The 16,012-nt window shown below is 44.2% G+C and overlaps 1 protein-coding gene across 11 annotated transcripts in view; it reads left to right on the top strand.

Annotated features, from left to right (window-relative positions):
* LOC119027344 (sodium/potassium/calcium exchanger 2-like) overlaps positions 1–16,012 on the top strand; it is a 39,593-nt gene that overhangs the window by 9,929 nt on the left and 13,652 nt on the right. For 6 of the 11 annotated variants that reach the window (XM_037112467.1, XM_037112466.1, XM_037112464.1 and 3 more), the window contains exons 3-5: positions 8,268–8,315; positions 9,253–9,361; positions 12,175–12,189. In XM_037112467.1, coding sequence (XP_036968362.1) covers positions 8,268–8,315; positions 9,253–9,361; positions 12,175–12,189 — 172 coding nt within the window. The remainder of the gene's footprint in view (positions 1–8,267; positions 8,316–9,252; positions 9,362–12,174; positions 12,190–16,012) is intronic. The other 5 variants (XM_037112468.1, XM_037112469.1, XM_037112472.1 and 2 more) reach the window with 5 other exon arrangements.

Genomic DNA, 16,012 nt, shown 5'->3' with positions numbered 1-16,012 from the left:
CCTTCCACTCTTACCGGAGCGGACAGCGTGGCTCTTCACTGCCTCCTCACCGCTGTTAACGGCTTGAAGGTCACGCTGTCACTTATTACAGAGTCCCTGTAATTATCAGAACAACAGTGTAGTCTGCTTTAAGAATAATTAAAACACTGGAGTTTATTTATTAAGTAAAGCCATTGTTAGTTGATCCACTTCAGAGGTTCAGAGAAAAAAAAGGAAAAACATCTGGACTTGCTCCTGATGCCAGTGGACCTTTTTCACACTGCCGCCATTTTCCTCTGACATCACACTGAGGGTGGGAAGCTTGAACGCTGGTTTGAATACCCATCAGCTAACGTTAGCCTTCGGCCAGCTCGTGGCTAACATCACCATTTGATTACATCCATAGATCCCAGGTTTGAAAACCCACCTAGTGAAGCTAAGCTAGCTGGTTTTCTGCTCCCATGCAGTCACACTGAGCCCAGTGTGGCTCGTGGTGCAGCACCATGGACAGCACCGTCTGCTCCACCACCTTTAAGTTATAGTGCTGGATTTCTTCTCTCTCAGTCTCACCTTCAATCCTTCTTCTTCTGGTGCTTCTTTTGTAAAATTCAGTCATGTCAATACCTGTAATACCTGTAATACCATGTGCTCAGCCGTTCTAAGACACTACCTGCCATAGACATGAAACGCCAGATCGTTCTAAATAAGCCCAGATCCCCTCTAACGCTCACCTGAGTGTTTATCTCGATGCAGCCCGGACAGCCTGAATCACTCTGCCTACAGCTTCGACTGCTGCCATTTCTATTTCATCGGTCCGTCGATTGAGCCACTGGCTAATCTTAGGTGCTTCGACTAGCAAATATTCAGATCATCAATATATGTGCTGTCAGAGTCTCAGGTATACATCTCTATTTTTGTTATAATCACTGGAGCAGATGACAAGATGTGACCTTCGTCAGCTGAAGGTCACGGCACATGTGCGTCCAGATTTAGTCGTGCCGGCCTGCACGAAATTCTGAAGAACTTGAAACGAGAGAATGCTGCTTTTTTTTTGTTTTGGTTTGTTTTTTTTTTGTTTTTTTTTTTCCGAGGGAGAGCCTGAAGGTGAAACGTTGAGGCTTGCAAGAAACTGAAAGCCGTATCGATCATGGGCTATTTTTGAAAGCGGGGTCGAATTAGCTAATGTAACTGCACTGTAAAAGCATCATGTGAAGGGCACCAAGATCCCTATCTCATGGGCGTATGAAATGACACACACAACCACAGAGAGATGGAAACCGTGCATATGGTTGGCGTTGGCTGAGGGACTAGTCGGCCTTACATACTTAACTCCTTCCTCGGGGGGATTTTTGACCCTCAACATCAGCCTGGCTAAGCTGCGGCAGCTGAACATTACATCAGCTCCGACAGTCGCAGTCCATGTAATACCCGTATTTTGTGAAATCCAGGGAGTGCTGCTGCATCGATCTCACCGTTGCGGAGGGACCTGACACCACGCAGATAGAGAATTTTAAACCGAATTCAAGAAGGTAAACTCTTAAAATGGAAGTGATTGCAATCAGACAGTCTCTAATGAGCTAATTAGAAAACGCTCTGGGGCTCGGCGAATCTGCTGAAAGCCTCTCCTCCTCTGTTCTCGTCTAAGAGGGTTACCACTTATGTCCATCAGCGACGGGCGAGTGATGCATGAGGCTGCCCCTCAGCCCCCCGTCCCCACTCAGAGCCCACCAAGGTGACCTGAGAGGGCTCCATCAGCATATAACGCCGTCCGTGCCAACCTGACTGACCGGCAGGAAGCTTCCTCTGCACGCTTGCTCTCTGTGATAAGGCTCTTTTCTTTTGTGGCTGCTAAAGTGCTGATAAAGCAGCAAAACAACAAAGTCAGTCAGGATTACGTCATTGAGGTGTTATAAAGTTAAAGCTGCTGCATTGACACATAAATATCTGATGAATATATGATGTGTGCTTTTCTTGAATATTTGAATATAATAAAATTAAAATTGAGCTTAGCACGAAGTCTCCCCAAACTGTGAAATGAATAGATCCTGAAAACAGGATTTAGTAGTTTATCCAGATACTGACATCACACTCCTCTCCATCAGTTTTGCAAATGTGAATTCTAAACAAATCCAGAGTAACTGATCGAAAACTAAACATCAAAACTGAACAAATGCAGCTAAAAAAGTGAAAGTGCACTTACGTATATTTAAAAAAAAAACAATTCAATTAATGCAAAAATATTGTTAAAGTACCTTGTTTTAATATGAAAATTGAAATTGCATTGCTCACTCTGGCTAACTGAGCTAACTAGCTTACAGCGGCTACAGTTAGCAGCAGTTAGCGGTTACTCTGGTGATGTTCTGTCCCCTGTTAGTTTGGACTTTGAAGTGGCTAACTCCTACATGTTGCCCCTTCTAAGAAACATGTTGAGGACAAAGTGTGGTCATTTTGTTGTGGCTGTCCTACAGAGAACAGAGTGATAGACTAATATATTGTTGTTTACTGGGATTTATCGACCTGCCTTATCCATTACAGTAAGACCATAATAAAAACAGATCTGTAGGACTTAATGTAACATTGAACCTGAATATCCAGTCTGAGCTCCCTGTTTCCATCTGTACTGACACAGAATCAGCTGTCTACAGTATGCTCACCAGGATGCATCCACACAGGGGCTGCAGGTAACGATTATCTACAGTATTAATTGATTGGTAGTTTAGTCTATAAAATGTCAGCTGTGAAAAGAAGCTCATCAGAATTCCTGAGACCCCGAAGTGACGTCTCGGTTTGACATTTATCCCAAAGATATGAATGATTAAAGCAATTTATCGATTGTTAAATGGTTGCTGATGAATTTTCTCTTGATTGATTAATTGGTTTATTGACTAAGTGTTGCAGCTTCATTGCACATTATGTTAGAGAGCAGTCAGAACTATCCCAGGTCGGAGACTGAGTGCGTCTACTCTCCCATTCCCTTGAACTCCTGATCCTGTTACGTCTGAGGTCTGGTTCACTAATGATATTGACAACGATCTCAGTAAACAGTAGTTTCAGAGCACGGTGTCTGTAGTATCATAGATTCTGTCTGCATGAAGTTATCCACAAAACACAATATATAACTTTATCAAAAGCGCTCCGGGCGTGAATCTGGGGCAGAGAGCGCTGCGGCAGCAGCACGGCCGACATACTGCAGAATATAAATATCAACTCCTGGAAGAAACTTTTTGTTCATCGTTTGCTGGAATCACAACAACAAGAAGCAGCGTTCAGCCTTTTATTCTTCACAGCGTCGGCAGATCAAAAGCGGCTCTGATCCGTCAGGGAACGACAAACTACACATTTGATCAGGCTCGCAGGAGGTCGTTACTGCTCCTCTTGTGTTGACTCAGCTAAAACATTATGACGATGAATGTAATCTGGTGAGTGCATCATTTCTGGAGCACCAATATTAACTCAAGAGTCAGAAACACAGGAGAAAAGACGACTTTACGATACACTACAAAGCACGAGGAGCGCTCATAGGGATAAAACTAAATGGACCAGCTCCTGATCGAACCCGGCTTTGTGTGATCACGTTCACTTCGCAAAAATGACACAGCAGTTTTTATTCCCCTATTTGTCTCCCAAAAGCCTGACTCTGATTGGTTGGTTGGGGGGGGGGGGAGTAAGAGGAAGCAATTTTGGCTTAGTCCTGGTGAGCATTGCCTTGTGGGAAATCAACGTCGTGGCAGATCCTGTAATTAGTTCTGCTTGTTAGAAAAATGAAGGGGTTACTAATTAGCAAGTGGATGGCTTCTTGACTTGTTGTGCATCTTTTCCCTCCTTTCCTTGAAGATCATCATTATCGTCTCCAGGCAAAACGGGAAAGAGGGAGAGAGAGAGAGAGAGAGAGAGAGAGAGAGAGAGAGAGAGAGAGAGGGAGGGAGAGAGGGAGGGAGAGAGAGATGGTGCTCAGTCGTGCTGCTCAACAGTTTAGCTCTAACGCGATGAATCTAGATGGACAAATCTCGAAGGGCGCTCTGTCATGCTCTGACAGACAGGCTGCCTACTGTAAGCATGTGTAGGCAAACGCCCGGAGCTGTGCAAGATTTCCCTTTTCAGGTTTGCTTAACAAGCTGCAGGCAGTCTGGTTCCAGCATATCTTTACAGACTCACAGATGCTTTTATTTATAACACATCCACATCTCCTACAGTTTCCATACTTGTCTGATGTCAGATCTCCTGTAAGGTTCAATAGTTCAACATTCTGATCACCAAATATGCTCATTAGTTCTCTCGCTGAGAGTCAATAGAGAACTCTTGTTCTGCTTTCCTTCATGGGAAAAATACGTATGGACGCTGACAACGGTGATGCTTCATTTTTTTTGATTTGTCACTAGTTGCACATGTGATGTCTGTCAGATTAAGAGATCATTTTGCAAGTCAGGAAAGTTAAAGGAAAGGTAGTGAAGTATCATTTGGTTTTGTGTAAAACCAGCGAGTGGACTACACCGTCTCACACTGTTGACCATATTCACACAGCGGCCATTTTCCTCTGACATCATGCTCGGGGTGTGAAGCTCGACTGTGGTACCGCTGTGTGTTGCAGATTGTATAAACAACAGGAATCTGACAGATCGCTTCCACACTTCAACCCATATCTTGGAAACATTCATGTAAGCCTGGAAGTGAAACACACGATGTAATCGAACTGTAAGTGGTTGAAGCTAATGGGTTTTCAAATATGTTGTATTATCTGAGAATAAGGCTCAAATTCTCTCCAGGTTTTCATTGACCAGTAACTTTTTAGTTGCTACTCAACAACAGAAGCAGCATAAAAATGATCCCTGCATCCACCCAGAGCACGATGTCAGAGGAACATGGCTGCCCAGCTACAACAAAAATGTGAAAAATGGTGAATATCACTGCAACATGAGCTTATATATGGAACTGGCTCTACAAGGTTTCAGTCATGAGTTCACTGTTAGAGTCAGTTCTTTCTGGAAATTAAAATAAATTTAAGTCAGAACAACCACAGTGTTAAACAACTTCATTGGGAATCATCTGCAATCCAGTCTAGTTTGGAATTTTCTTGTCCAGCTTTCTCACTGTATTCTGAGGAACCCGACGCGTTTACGTGACGAGGTTTGGAGAGTTCACTGATTTCTGTGGCAGTTACGGAAGGCGGTGTGTTGTAACGACAGTAGAAGCGAATGTGGCGGTGAGAAGCAGGCTCCCTGATGACGGCGCTCCCCGCTCTCACATCATCTGCATTTAGATATTTCAGATTTAATTCCCTGCAAACTCTCAGAAACCCGAGCAGCTCTGAGCGGGAAATGAAGTGGATATTAATATGTAAAGTGGCTCATGAGATTTTATAAAATGTAATGCTGATTACTGCTATCATGATTCATTGTATATCTAAAGGTATAATAAGGGGTAAATTAAGGATTTAAAGGATGAAGCACAGCTATGATGGACTCAATCACACTGCGCCACTGGAGACCTGGAGAGTGTTGGGGGAAAAAAAAGAAGAAGCTATTATTCTCCTGTGTAATTTGGCTTGGATGTCAACGTATAAAGGAAATGCAAATCAAAAATCATCCAGAAATAGACCCAGTTTGTGCTCTCGCCCTGCAAACGAGAAGACCTATAATCCGCCCGTGATGCTGGAGAGTCAGGACTCGCAGCTTTGCTCTCAGCGTTTCCACCAATGTGCTCAGATTCCCCCGAAAGCCCCCGCCATCCCTTTGAGCTGTGGGCAATTTGAGCGATATAAGCGGAAGTATTTTTGCGTGATGTCACACTCCTCATCGATAATTCTCCTTAACAGCGGCGGTACATGCATGCGGCCGCGGAGGGGACATTTATCTCCCTCCGCTGATCCGCTTCCAAGAACGATCCTGATGTGACATTACGTAAGAACTGGGAGGCAGAGCTGCCGGTATTAGAGAACACACAAACTCCAGAGAACATACTAATCTCCCTATGTGATTATTAGTCATAATATTTAACGCTGGCTTAATGAGCGACCCACGGCGTAATCTCTATCTGGCACATTCACCTGTTCCCTCCTAACCCTCCCGACTTGCCTTTGAGGAGGGCGATAGGGAGTGGAACAGAATAATCATACCGTCAGTGTGCAGGGAATCACCCTGACGGCACAAAACGGGGGAAAAAATTAGGTTATAGTTGAATAGCACGGTGGAGAATCTCAGGATTAACTAATCTCCTGCTTATTTTTTCATTTTTATGCAAATGTTTGATTCCAGCACCCTCATTTCTGCAATTATTCTGTAGCTATACACAGGGAAACCTAATATATGTTAAATTATGAGCTGATAATCAGAAACAGTGGGACACAGTGGGAACTGACATTCACAATGACTGCAGTGACGGACCTTTCTGAATTTAAACTAGTTCCCGTTTAACAGTTCTTTCAAGTTTTCATTTCATTTGATTTAGTACATTCCTAATCGTACTCTAATTAACAGAAGGAGACTTAGAAAGGAAGATTTAATTTCCTTTCATTATGTAGTTTTGGAGAACAAATTCAAACCCAAGAATTTACAATATGCATGAGGTGATAACATAAACTCATAAATTAAATAAGCAAGTTAATAATAAATAACACTGTGTGAAGATAGAAAGGTGGCAGGGTCCGCCAAATATCACTAGTTAAACAGTATAAATCTGTGTTGTCCTTTAAGGTCAGTTTGTTTATTCAGTCTTTCAGACTTTAAAAAGTCAGTCAATGTAGATAAAAGTTCCTCCCAAAAACTACACACTGCCCCTTTAATCCAGAAATCTGTTCAGGCGAACACCCACAGAAGTTTTCACCCCTTTAACCGGAGTTAACACTCCTCCGTCCCGATAAAGAGAATCGGTATTCAAAGCGATGCAGCGTCACTTAGCATGTTTGTGTGCTCTGCATTTCTTTATCACTCACAAGATCAAACTGGATAATCGTCTGCGTTTAATTCTGCCATTGTGTGCTTTATCAACACGCACCAGTTCCCTTCCACATTTCAAATTTCCACATTTCTGACTGAAAACTCTGTGTAGGCTGCAAAAAAACAAAGCCTTGATAAGCAACGATCCAAACAAAAGCTCTGTGTTTGTTCCATGGCAGTTGGAGGCCTTGAGCGACTGTTATTTCACACACATGCACGCACGTTTTTTTTTTTTTAGAGATGAAGTGAGCGAGCGCAGTTCAGTCAGGCAGTCGGTGAAAGGCTTTTGTTTCAAAAATAGACTGTGTTACAGTAGCGCACATGCCAAATAGCCCTGCTGAGAATGATAGCGGAGAACGGAGTGATTGTTAAAAGACTGGAGTCACTTTGGCTCGATCTGGCACACGCCCGCTCTCAAACGCCAAAGTTATCACATTAAAACTGGCAGCGTTTAACAAAGTTTTAAGGCAAAGTTTTTAGAGATTTAAGCCCTCAGGGTTGTTGACTTAGTTTGACATTTTGGTGGGGAAATTTAATTATTTGTTTTCTTGGTTAAGAGCTGGATAAGAAGATTGACGCCGCTCTCATTTTGGTCCGTTAAACAGCCGGTCGACTGTTGGCTTCACTAGCACAAAGGCTGGAAACAGGAGGAAACTGTCCAGACACGAAGCAGAAATCACATGAAGACGACAGACTGCTCTTTAAAACGAGACACATGAAGTTAACAGACATTACAGACGGAGAGGGTTTCATCCAGACCATGTGCATTATGAATTTCATGCATCGCTTCTGCTTTGCTACCTTCTGCTACCTTTGGACAGAGCCAGGCGTGCATATTTCTTTTTGCTATGCTAAGCTAACCAGCTGCAGGCTGTAGCATCGTATTAAACATACAGCAGGTGTCATGGTGGTATCAGACTTCCTCATCTAGCTCTTGGCAGGAATATAAATAAGTCTGTTTCCCAAAACTATTATTGTTATTTTCCATTCTTGCCTCTGCACGATTACTCTACTCCACTTTTACAGCGTGAACCAAGATATGGCAGAAACTCTGATATGAGTTGATGCCCCTCGACTCAAATGAGGGGAATTGAAATGAATTTTTTTTTTCGTGGAAACTCGAGCAGACACTCTCGTCTCGCTCGGCTTGTGACTGACACAGCAGCGGGGGGGAATCTGTCCCTCAAGTCTTGTCCACTTACATCACAGTCAGTCACCGCCATCACTGTAACGTCTCTCTCTCTATCGTCTCCTCATCTCGTCCGTGTGGTTGTGTGCGGCATGCTTCACATCTATGTCCTGTTTTTCTCTTTCTCTTCTTCTCCCCCCTTTTTACTTCTTCTTCTCTCTGTGTTGGATGAGAAGGCGAGTCCTGGGGCGCCGGAGGATGACGGCAAGTTGTCGGTAGGTCCTGTCTGATTGACACTCTTCCTGTCTGCTTCCGTGTTTGTCCCCGTTTCTGTGTAGACGTAGTAGAGTAACTTGTGTTTTCTCCCACCATACTGTGAACGAGACATGTACGCTGTTATCTCCAGCCCTCAGCCTCCCCGTGTGCAGAGAGTAGCTCCGTCTGTTCTCCCAAGCCTTCCGCTTACATCTTGTACACGGCATGCAAAAGACGATCGAGGAAGGAGCATGTGTTTAGAAAAACCTATGACTCTGTTTAATGCCTGTGTACCTCCAAAAAAAAAAAAGCACACCCGAGTGCTCAGTTTTCATCCAGGATGCACAGGAAGAAGATAAAACGGAGCAGCAGAAGGAGAATCTTCAGGTTCACAGCGAGACGCCACATCTTACACGAGCCCTGCCAGTCTCCCTCGCCTCCCGCTCACACCCATATGGGCCTGTGAATTAGCACCTGACACCTCCTGCGCCTACGCGTCACCTGTGGGCAGCCAAAAGGGGGACACTCTCAGAACAGCTGCCGCCTGCAACGGTGCCTGATTTCCCACAGTTCTCGAGTTCACCCTCAACTGCTGGAGTGACCTTGGCGAGGGTTGTTTCAGGAGAAGGAACTAAGATGCCACTTAAAGCGTGAACGCCTGTCTCAACCCGCGGGGCTGATATTTTTAAGAAGCCGAGGCACTTTATGATAGTTTTACTGGGTTGCAGGTCCCGCTTAGGGGTTTTATGCAAAAGAGGATTAGGGAACCGTATTCCAAACAGCTTGGATTAGAAATGGCTCTAGTAAAGTGCTTACAATTGATAGACTGATGTTTATATCAGTATATATGCTTCATAAAAACCTGTTGTTGGACCAAAGTCGTATATTCTTTGCTTGCAAGAAAGGGTCGTCCCCATGCTGCAAGATTTGATTGACAGCTTGTTTCTCCTCTCACAGGCTAGGCCTCGGCTCCAGAGGGGGGGTAGTTCTGCCTCCCTGCACAACAGCTTGATGAGGAACAGCATTTTCCAGCTGATGATTCACACGTTGGACCCTTTAAGTGAAGGTAAGACAATCAGTAGATGGAAACACAACTCTTCAGCACTTCTACTGTCCATAATCGTCTGTTTTCAGGTCGGTCTCTCCTCAAACTTGTCTTCGTCCTTGTCTTTTTCTCCTTAAATGACCTAAATCCAGTTTTCATATGTCTCTGAAATGTGAGTTAAGACATTTACTGCAAGAAAAACTGCTGAGTATTATGAGGACATAAAAGATGTTCATGTCCTGAACAGTCTTGGCTCATGAATAACTGCACCAACCGTTTGGATTGTGTTTTTGGCAACATTTTGTGATTCAGATCGAAGAAAAGAATATCAGCGTTCGTCTATACACAAGTGCTCCACATCACGTACATCTTCCAGTCCAGCACCTCCACAATAAACACTTAGAAATACTTCTTTAGCCCTGATGATGCCGAGACTGAATTGATCCCTTTTCAAAGAATCGTCTGTGCGAGACAAGGTGAGCTCGGTGCTGTGTCAGAGCACAGCTGAGGTGGAAGATCATTTTCCTTTAATCCAAGATGAAGGCCTATTAGCTTAGCTAAAGGAAATGTAAAACGGCAGTGTCAGTGCTCGGCGCAGGGGATGAATATGTTAATACGCCGGGGGAGGTGCAGTGTCATCCTATTCTCAACCCGCCACGAAAAGACGAAGGGGAAGAAAAAAAAAAATCATGTTAATGGGGAGAAAACAGGAAACAGGGGTTTGGGGAGGGTTTGAAGAATCTGTCAGCAGAGTGTCTTCTTTTTAAGTCTTGTGAAAGGTCTTTGAATTGGATGTGGAAGCAGCATCTCGTGGCGTGATGAATCCTAATCCGTACCCAAAAAAGAAAAAAAAAAGCAGAGCGTTGGAAGTAATTCCTTTTTTATTCCCTTTTCAGTTTTTATAGAAAGAGTGATCACATGGGGGTGTCACAGAGCCATTTATAGGCATAAAACAATGACCAGGCTTCTGTGTGGATGCGATCATCACATAAGCAGACGTCTGCTCTGTAGCGAGGAGGCATTTCAGGCTTTCTCCGAAATGACTGTACATTCCTTGAAAGCCGAAACGTGGAGTGAGTCAGCCCAGAAAAGATTAATAAGCTGCGCCGAGACGGACCTTAAAGTGCCCATTAACATGCATCAACTCAATGAATCCGAGGCGTCCCGTATTCATCTTTCCATCTGAGTGATTAAAATGTAAATCATAGCCTGCTGGGGAAATGAAAGTCTGTGTGGCCAGTCGTATATCCACAAGAGACGGTTATACGTTCTCAACCCAGCCGCTCCGTCTTCAGCTGTTTCTCATTTGGGGCACCGAACATGCACTGATGATGGCAGACTGACATATTTACTGATGGTCTGCAGATTAATAGAGTTCAAAAAGCTAAAGTGTTTTTTGTTTGCACTCAGGTCAGAATCGCTGCCATGAATCTACGAATTCATGTCAACATGTATTAACGGATATTTACGTTTCTTATTAGTGGATTTAAAATGTTCAAACAGGCACAATTCTGCTCGAGTACGAACATGTCGGCAGAAAGTGTGCGAGGATGTCATTCCAGATTTGACTGATGAGTCTTCTGGCAAGTGACTGATTGGAAATGAATGCACTGAAACAACAACTACAGTGTGACACGACTTGAGGACTGAATAAATTGCCACCGAGAACAAAAACAACACCTTGGGCTCCGGTTTGATTTGAATATATTATTAAGAAAATGTCCATCTTAACACGCTGGAAGTTTTCACAGGCCCCAGTAAACATGTAACAGTGACATCGGTCGGTTCGTATTAACATCAACTCTTCACATGCCTCATTTGTTTTAGTGCGTTAAATAATATCATTGATCCGTTACCGTAAGGGCCCGATAAAGGTGCAGAGACGAGTCTTCCATGCACATTTACTGATATCATTAATGCAAAGGAGCATTTTGTTGGCGAGCTGGTAGCGTCGCGGGAGGCGAAGAGGTGCACTCATCAGAGACGGAGGCTGTGCTGCGTGTCCTTGTGTGCTCTCAGGCTTTAAGTGTAGCTCAGCGGGGCCGAGGGGGAGCTGGCAGGACTCCATCCATACATTTTTCATAGATATTTCTCAAAATAAAAGTCGTCTGCACTTCCGTGCCAAAGGAAAGTCTGAGGTTGCTTTGCTGGTGCTGGGAACAGGCTACGTTTCTGCTGTGAGACTTTCAGAGTGGGGGTAGTTAGAGGTGTGTGTGTTTGTTTGTATGTGTTTGTAGGTGTGTGTGTTTGTATGTGTGACTCATGTTTTTTTTTTTTTTAATGGCTTTGAAATGATGACTGTTCACTCCTGTATCGCTCTCTTCCTCCTACAGTATTTGATCTGCACTGTGGTCGACCAAACACATTTTAAATGACAGTGTTATTCTCGCTACATCGTCTTTACACTTTGTCGAGATTACAAACAGACTTCAGTTCAAGACACCATGAAGTCCAGGAACAACAGGAACAACCTGGGTTAATGTTTGTCGGTGGCTCTCGTAAAAGAAGAGTTTGACATCATGGGAAATTCACCTTTTCGCTTTCTTGCCGAGAGACTGATAACTGACACCGCTCTCATGTTTATCTGTTAAATATGAAGCTAGAGTTCGTTATCTGGCTCTGGGCAAGAAAGCAAGACAGCGTCCCAAAATAACAAATGATGTAACGTTCAAGTCTCTGTGTTACTTTACTAGCACGATATAACGGGAGATTCTCATCTGGGAATACTACCTATCAATGATTTAATGTGGGCTTATCGCACTAAATATCACCTGGATTTATCTTTTCTCTGTTTCTGTCTTCCTATCTCTCTCTTTCCTCTACTGTCCCCTCAGAATTTGCTGACTCTGGTGAGTTAATCCTCTAATTTCTGTATCCCCCTCCTCCTCCTCCTCCTCCGAAAAAAAATTCTGTTTGTTCTCATTCCAACAGCCCGGAGACAGCTTTCTTGCCCGACGTGTCTCCTAAACATTCCCCCTAAGTGCTGCTGTAGTGTATGTCAGTTCTGTACTGTCCATCCCTGCAGACTCTCTTCTTCAAATATCTCATTCTCTTCTGTGGATGTATTCTCCCTGGAAACCCCTCTGTAACCATCTCTGCATTGTTTTCCCCATTGTCCCTAATCCTCTCTCTCCTCTTATGACCTCCTTTTTAGTTCTAGCTTTGTTTTGTTGCTCCATGTGAGACAGGCAGAAGCCCAAAAGGAGCTTTGATTTGGGTTTTCCTGTCCGTCTTGTCCTCCAGCTCCTTGTATGTGAAGGTCCTTTTTAACCCCGCAGACATTTTTAGCTGAGCATCCCAGAGGTGTCGGAGGAAGGCGGAGCACGACATCCTCGGTCTCTCCACTTGACAACGTTGTGCTTAGTTCACGGTTTTGTGTACTGGGCAGATGGAGAAAAGCTGCCAGATGCTTTCTCGGTCCCCCTCACATGCCCTCTGTCAGAGTTCAGAGTCAATAAGAGCTTGACAGAGCGATTAATGGCAGTGGGCTAAAATTAGTTTCCCGCTACAGCCTTTTACAATTAGCTGTTCCCACCAAACTATTATGGATTTCAGTATTCACTTGCTTTTTGAGAGACACAGAATATTCAGCTTCCAAAATTATGTTCAAGAACAACAGCTCTCTTGTACCTTATGTTATCGTGAATGTGCTACAGTTTAATAATAGACCTTTAATCCTGCATTTTTCTTTTTGGACAGAACATCGTAACAGTCTGGTACAGTAAGTTCCAGGCACAAGTGCCCGCATCTCTTTTTTCCATCAGTGTGGAGCTACAAACAATATCACTTAGGAGTGGCATCAAATATTGAACTACAGAGAGGGATGGGGAGGGATGAGGGCAGAGTGGCTCTCACTCCGCTGCCTGAGCTCTCAGTGGATGGCTGAAACAAGCCTCCCAAAACAGCACTCAGAATTCAGGCTGCGTGCATGCCTTCAGCTCAAACCCTTCAATAAGATTTATCACCCCGAGATCTGAACTCCAGTGGAGAGCTTGTGCATAATCCATAGCTGACGTTGTCCTCACTATGGAAGAATATGGGCGCTAGCATAGAACCGCAGTCCATATGGAAGTGGTGAATTCACACATTCACAACGAAAAGCCTCACTAAATTGGAACAATCCAACCGTGTTTTCATCACGGCTCTGCGATGATGCAGGCCGCGGCTGATGCTTGCGTGCAGATCATTATCTCACTGAGATGGACTGGAAACATCGCTCACAACGCCGATGTGGCCTTGGACATCTTTGTTGATGTTAGGCCATTTTTATTGAGCAGACGTCGTACCAGAGTCCTCCACAGGCCGAGCACAGAGAGGACAAGGTCGTTTGGCTAACAGCACCAGTGTTGGCAGGACAGAACGCTTATTGGGTGAACTGGTGACACAGAGGAGGACGTGGCGCACGGTTTGATTTGAAGGTGTCGAGGCAGACATGTAAGGAAAGGGCAGCAAACGAGGTTTATGTGTTCACTCAGTTTGTGAGGGTGTTATTCACACCTCAACAGGACTTAATGGATGAACAGAAGAGTAAACAATAGTAGGAGAGGAAGTGTAAAGTACGAGTTATCTCTGCTATGACTTTCCACTATGTGACCAGCCATTTAGTGTGAGAAGGAAATCCATTCAACCAGGCAACCCCCCTGCCAGCCCGACTGTCTGTGTGGTGACCCAGGGCCCCATTGATCACATGGTTCAATAATGCACTCACTGTAACTGACCTCCCGCCCCCTGTGCAACGGAAAGATATTTTCCGTTTATGCAGATATATATTATACTGACATTCTGCTGGTTTATTCTTTATGATTTTACCGAGAAATGACATCGCCTTTAACGCAGAGGAATATACTCTTTGGCAATGTAGTTAAACATCAACGAAGTACATGCTTACTTTTGATGTACAGAAAAATAGGTGATGTGCAGGCATATTCAGTTCAGTTTTGGTTATGTTTAGGCACCAAAATGACCTGTTCAGGTTAAGAATAGAGAGAACTCTGCCACCATAACTAGACTTCCAGGTAGGTAAGGTTTAGGTACATAAACCTATATTCTATTTGGTTAGGTTCAGGTATAAATCCAGTTGTTTAGTTTAAGCACAAACAAGTAGGAGGCCAGGTTTAGGTAACAAAAACTACTTGGTTAGGTTTGGAGAAAGATAACAACAACTAAAACTAGTTGTTTTAGGTTTAAATCAAAAAATGTGTGTTAGGGTTAGGGTTAGAAAATAACCCCAACCATGGTTTAAATAAATACATTATTTACATGTAGATAACATTACAGGAGCTAATAACAGTCAGCAGAGAACACAGCATGAGGTTGGAACAGACTGCTGTATCTTTAAATGATCACAGGGACGACCCCTTCATTTTGTTTTGATAGATAGTCATAACTGCGGTTTGTTATGTCACAGTGACCAGCCAACCACCACCTATCAACCCATCATCCCTGCAACACCAACACACACGCACACACACACATGCACACACATGTCACCCCCCCCCCCCCCGTGCCCTCTGAGCTCACCCTGCGCTGGGTGGGTGAAAGAATCAATGTTAAAAGCCTTTTTGCTTCAGCACAGACTGTGAATTTCCCTGACACCCCAACCCCCAGCAGACAGAGCCGGCATACACAAACACACACACGCACACACGCACACACACGCACGCACGCACACACACACACACACACACACACACACACACACACTTTAGCAGACAGCTCACCAGAGGTTTAGAGGTCACACCACAAGGACAAGAGGGCCCCTGGTAAACAACAACAAGCCTCCCTGTCTCTCTGGTTGCAGAGGGCAAACAGACAACTGTGCGGCCAAGTGATTGTGCAGTGGGTTAATTGCCCTCAGGCCAGCCTGAGTTAGAGGCAGGCCTCACAGTGATACTGCGCTTCAAACCTAAACCGCCTAATCATATGGGATTGAGGCACTTGTCTGGGAGTGCAGCAGCTGAGCAGGACGCTCTGCAGTGGGATGTGTTTTCATCTCGTTGGATTGTGTTTTTCAGGGCTGCCAAGTCTCACATTTGGCGTGAGATCCGCACCATAATCCTGTCACATGTGAGCGGGGTGGTCGCCCACTGTTGGTGAGCGTTGGATAGTAGTGAGAGTGCGTGTGGGTTATACAGGACTGTACACCTGCTACTGTGTGTACAGAAACCAGAGGTCTGTGCTTGTGAACTACTACCACCACTTTCAAATATAGGACAATAAAATATGATGAGAAGTGGAAACGTCTTTAAGATATTTCAGTTCTTCATGGCATGTTTTCAGTATGAGGCGCGGTAGTTTCACATGAAGCTTGTTGTTTGTTCCAAGCACGATGTGCTTAATGCAACGATAAAACCTCTGGGTCATCATCATCATTAGTCATCCTGATGATCTGGTCTGACAGCAGCTAGAAACAGGAGAACGCAGGTAAACAGGAAGTTACCAACAACTTTTATCCCTTTTAGCTTCAGCTTTATAAAGCTAAGTGGAAAAATACACAGTATGAATATGTATATTTTTTTTGCTTGCCTTTTGAAGTAGGCATTTATTTTGTACTTCTGTACACATGAGAAAACACTGTCAGTTTGGATTATTTCGCTGTAGATGTCAGGACACTGCAACAGAATCATGTGTGCAGCAGCTCTGCTCGTATCTGGCCAAAGAACTATTGATGGA

Source organism: Acanthopagrus latus, chromosome 10 (assembly GCF_904848185.1).
Source record: "Acanthopagrus latus isolate v.2019 chromosome 10, fAcaLat1.1, whole genome shotgun sequence".
Lineage (NCBI taxonomy): Eukaryota > Metazoa > Chordata > Actinopteri > Spariformes > Sparidae > Acanthopagrus > Acanthopagrus latus.
The sequence above is the reverse complement of the archived record's forward strand: the minus strand, read 5'-3'. Positions and strand labels throughout refer to the sequence as shown.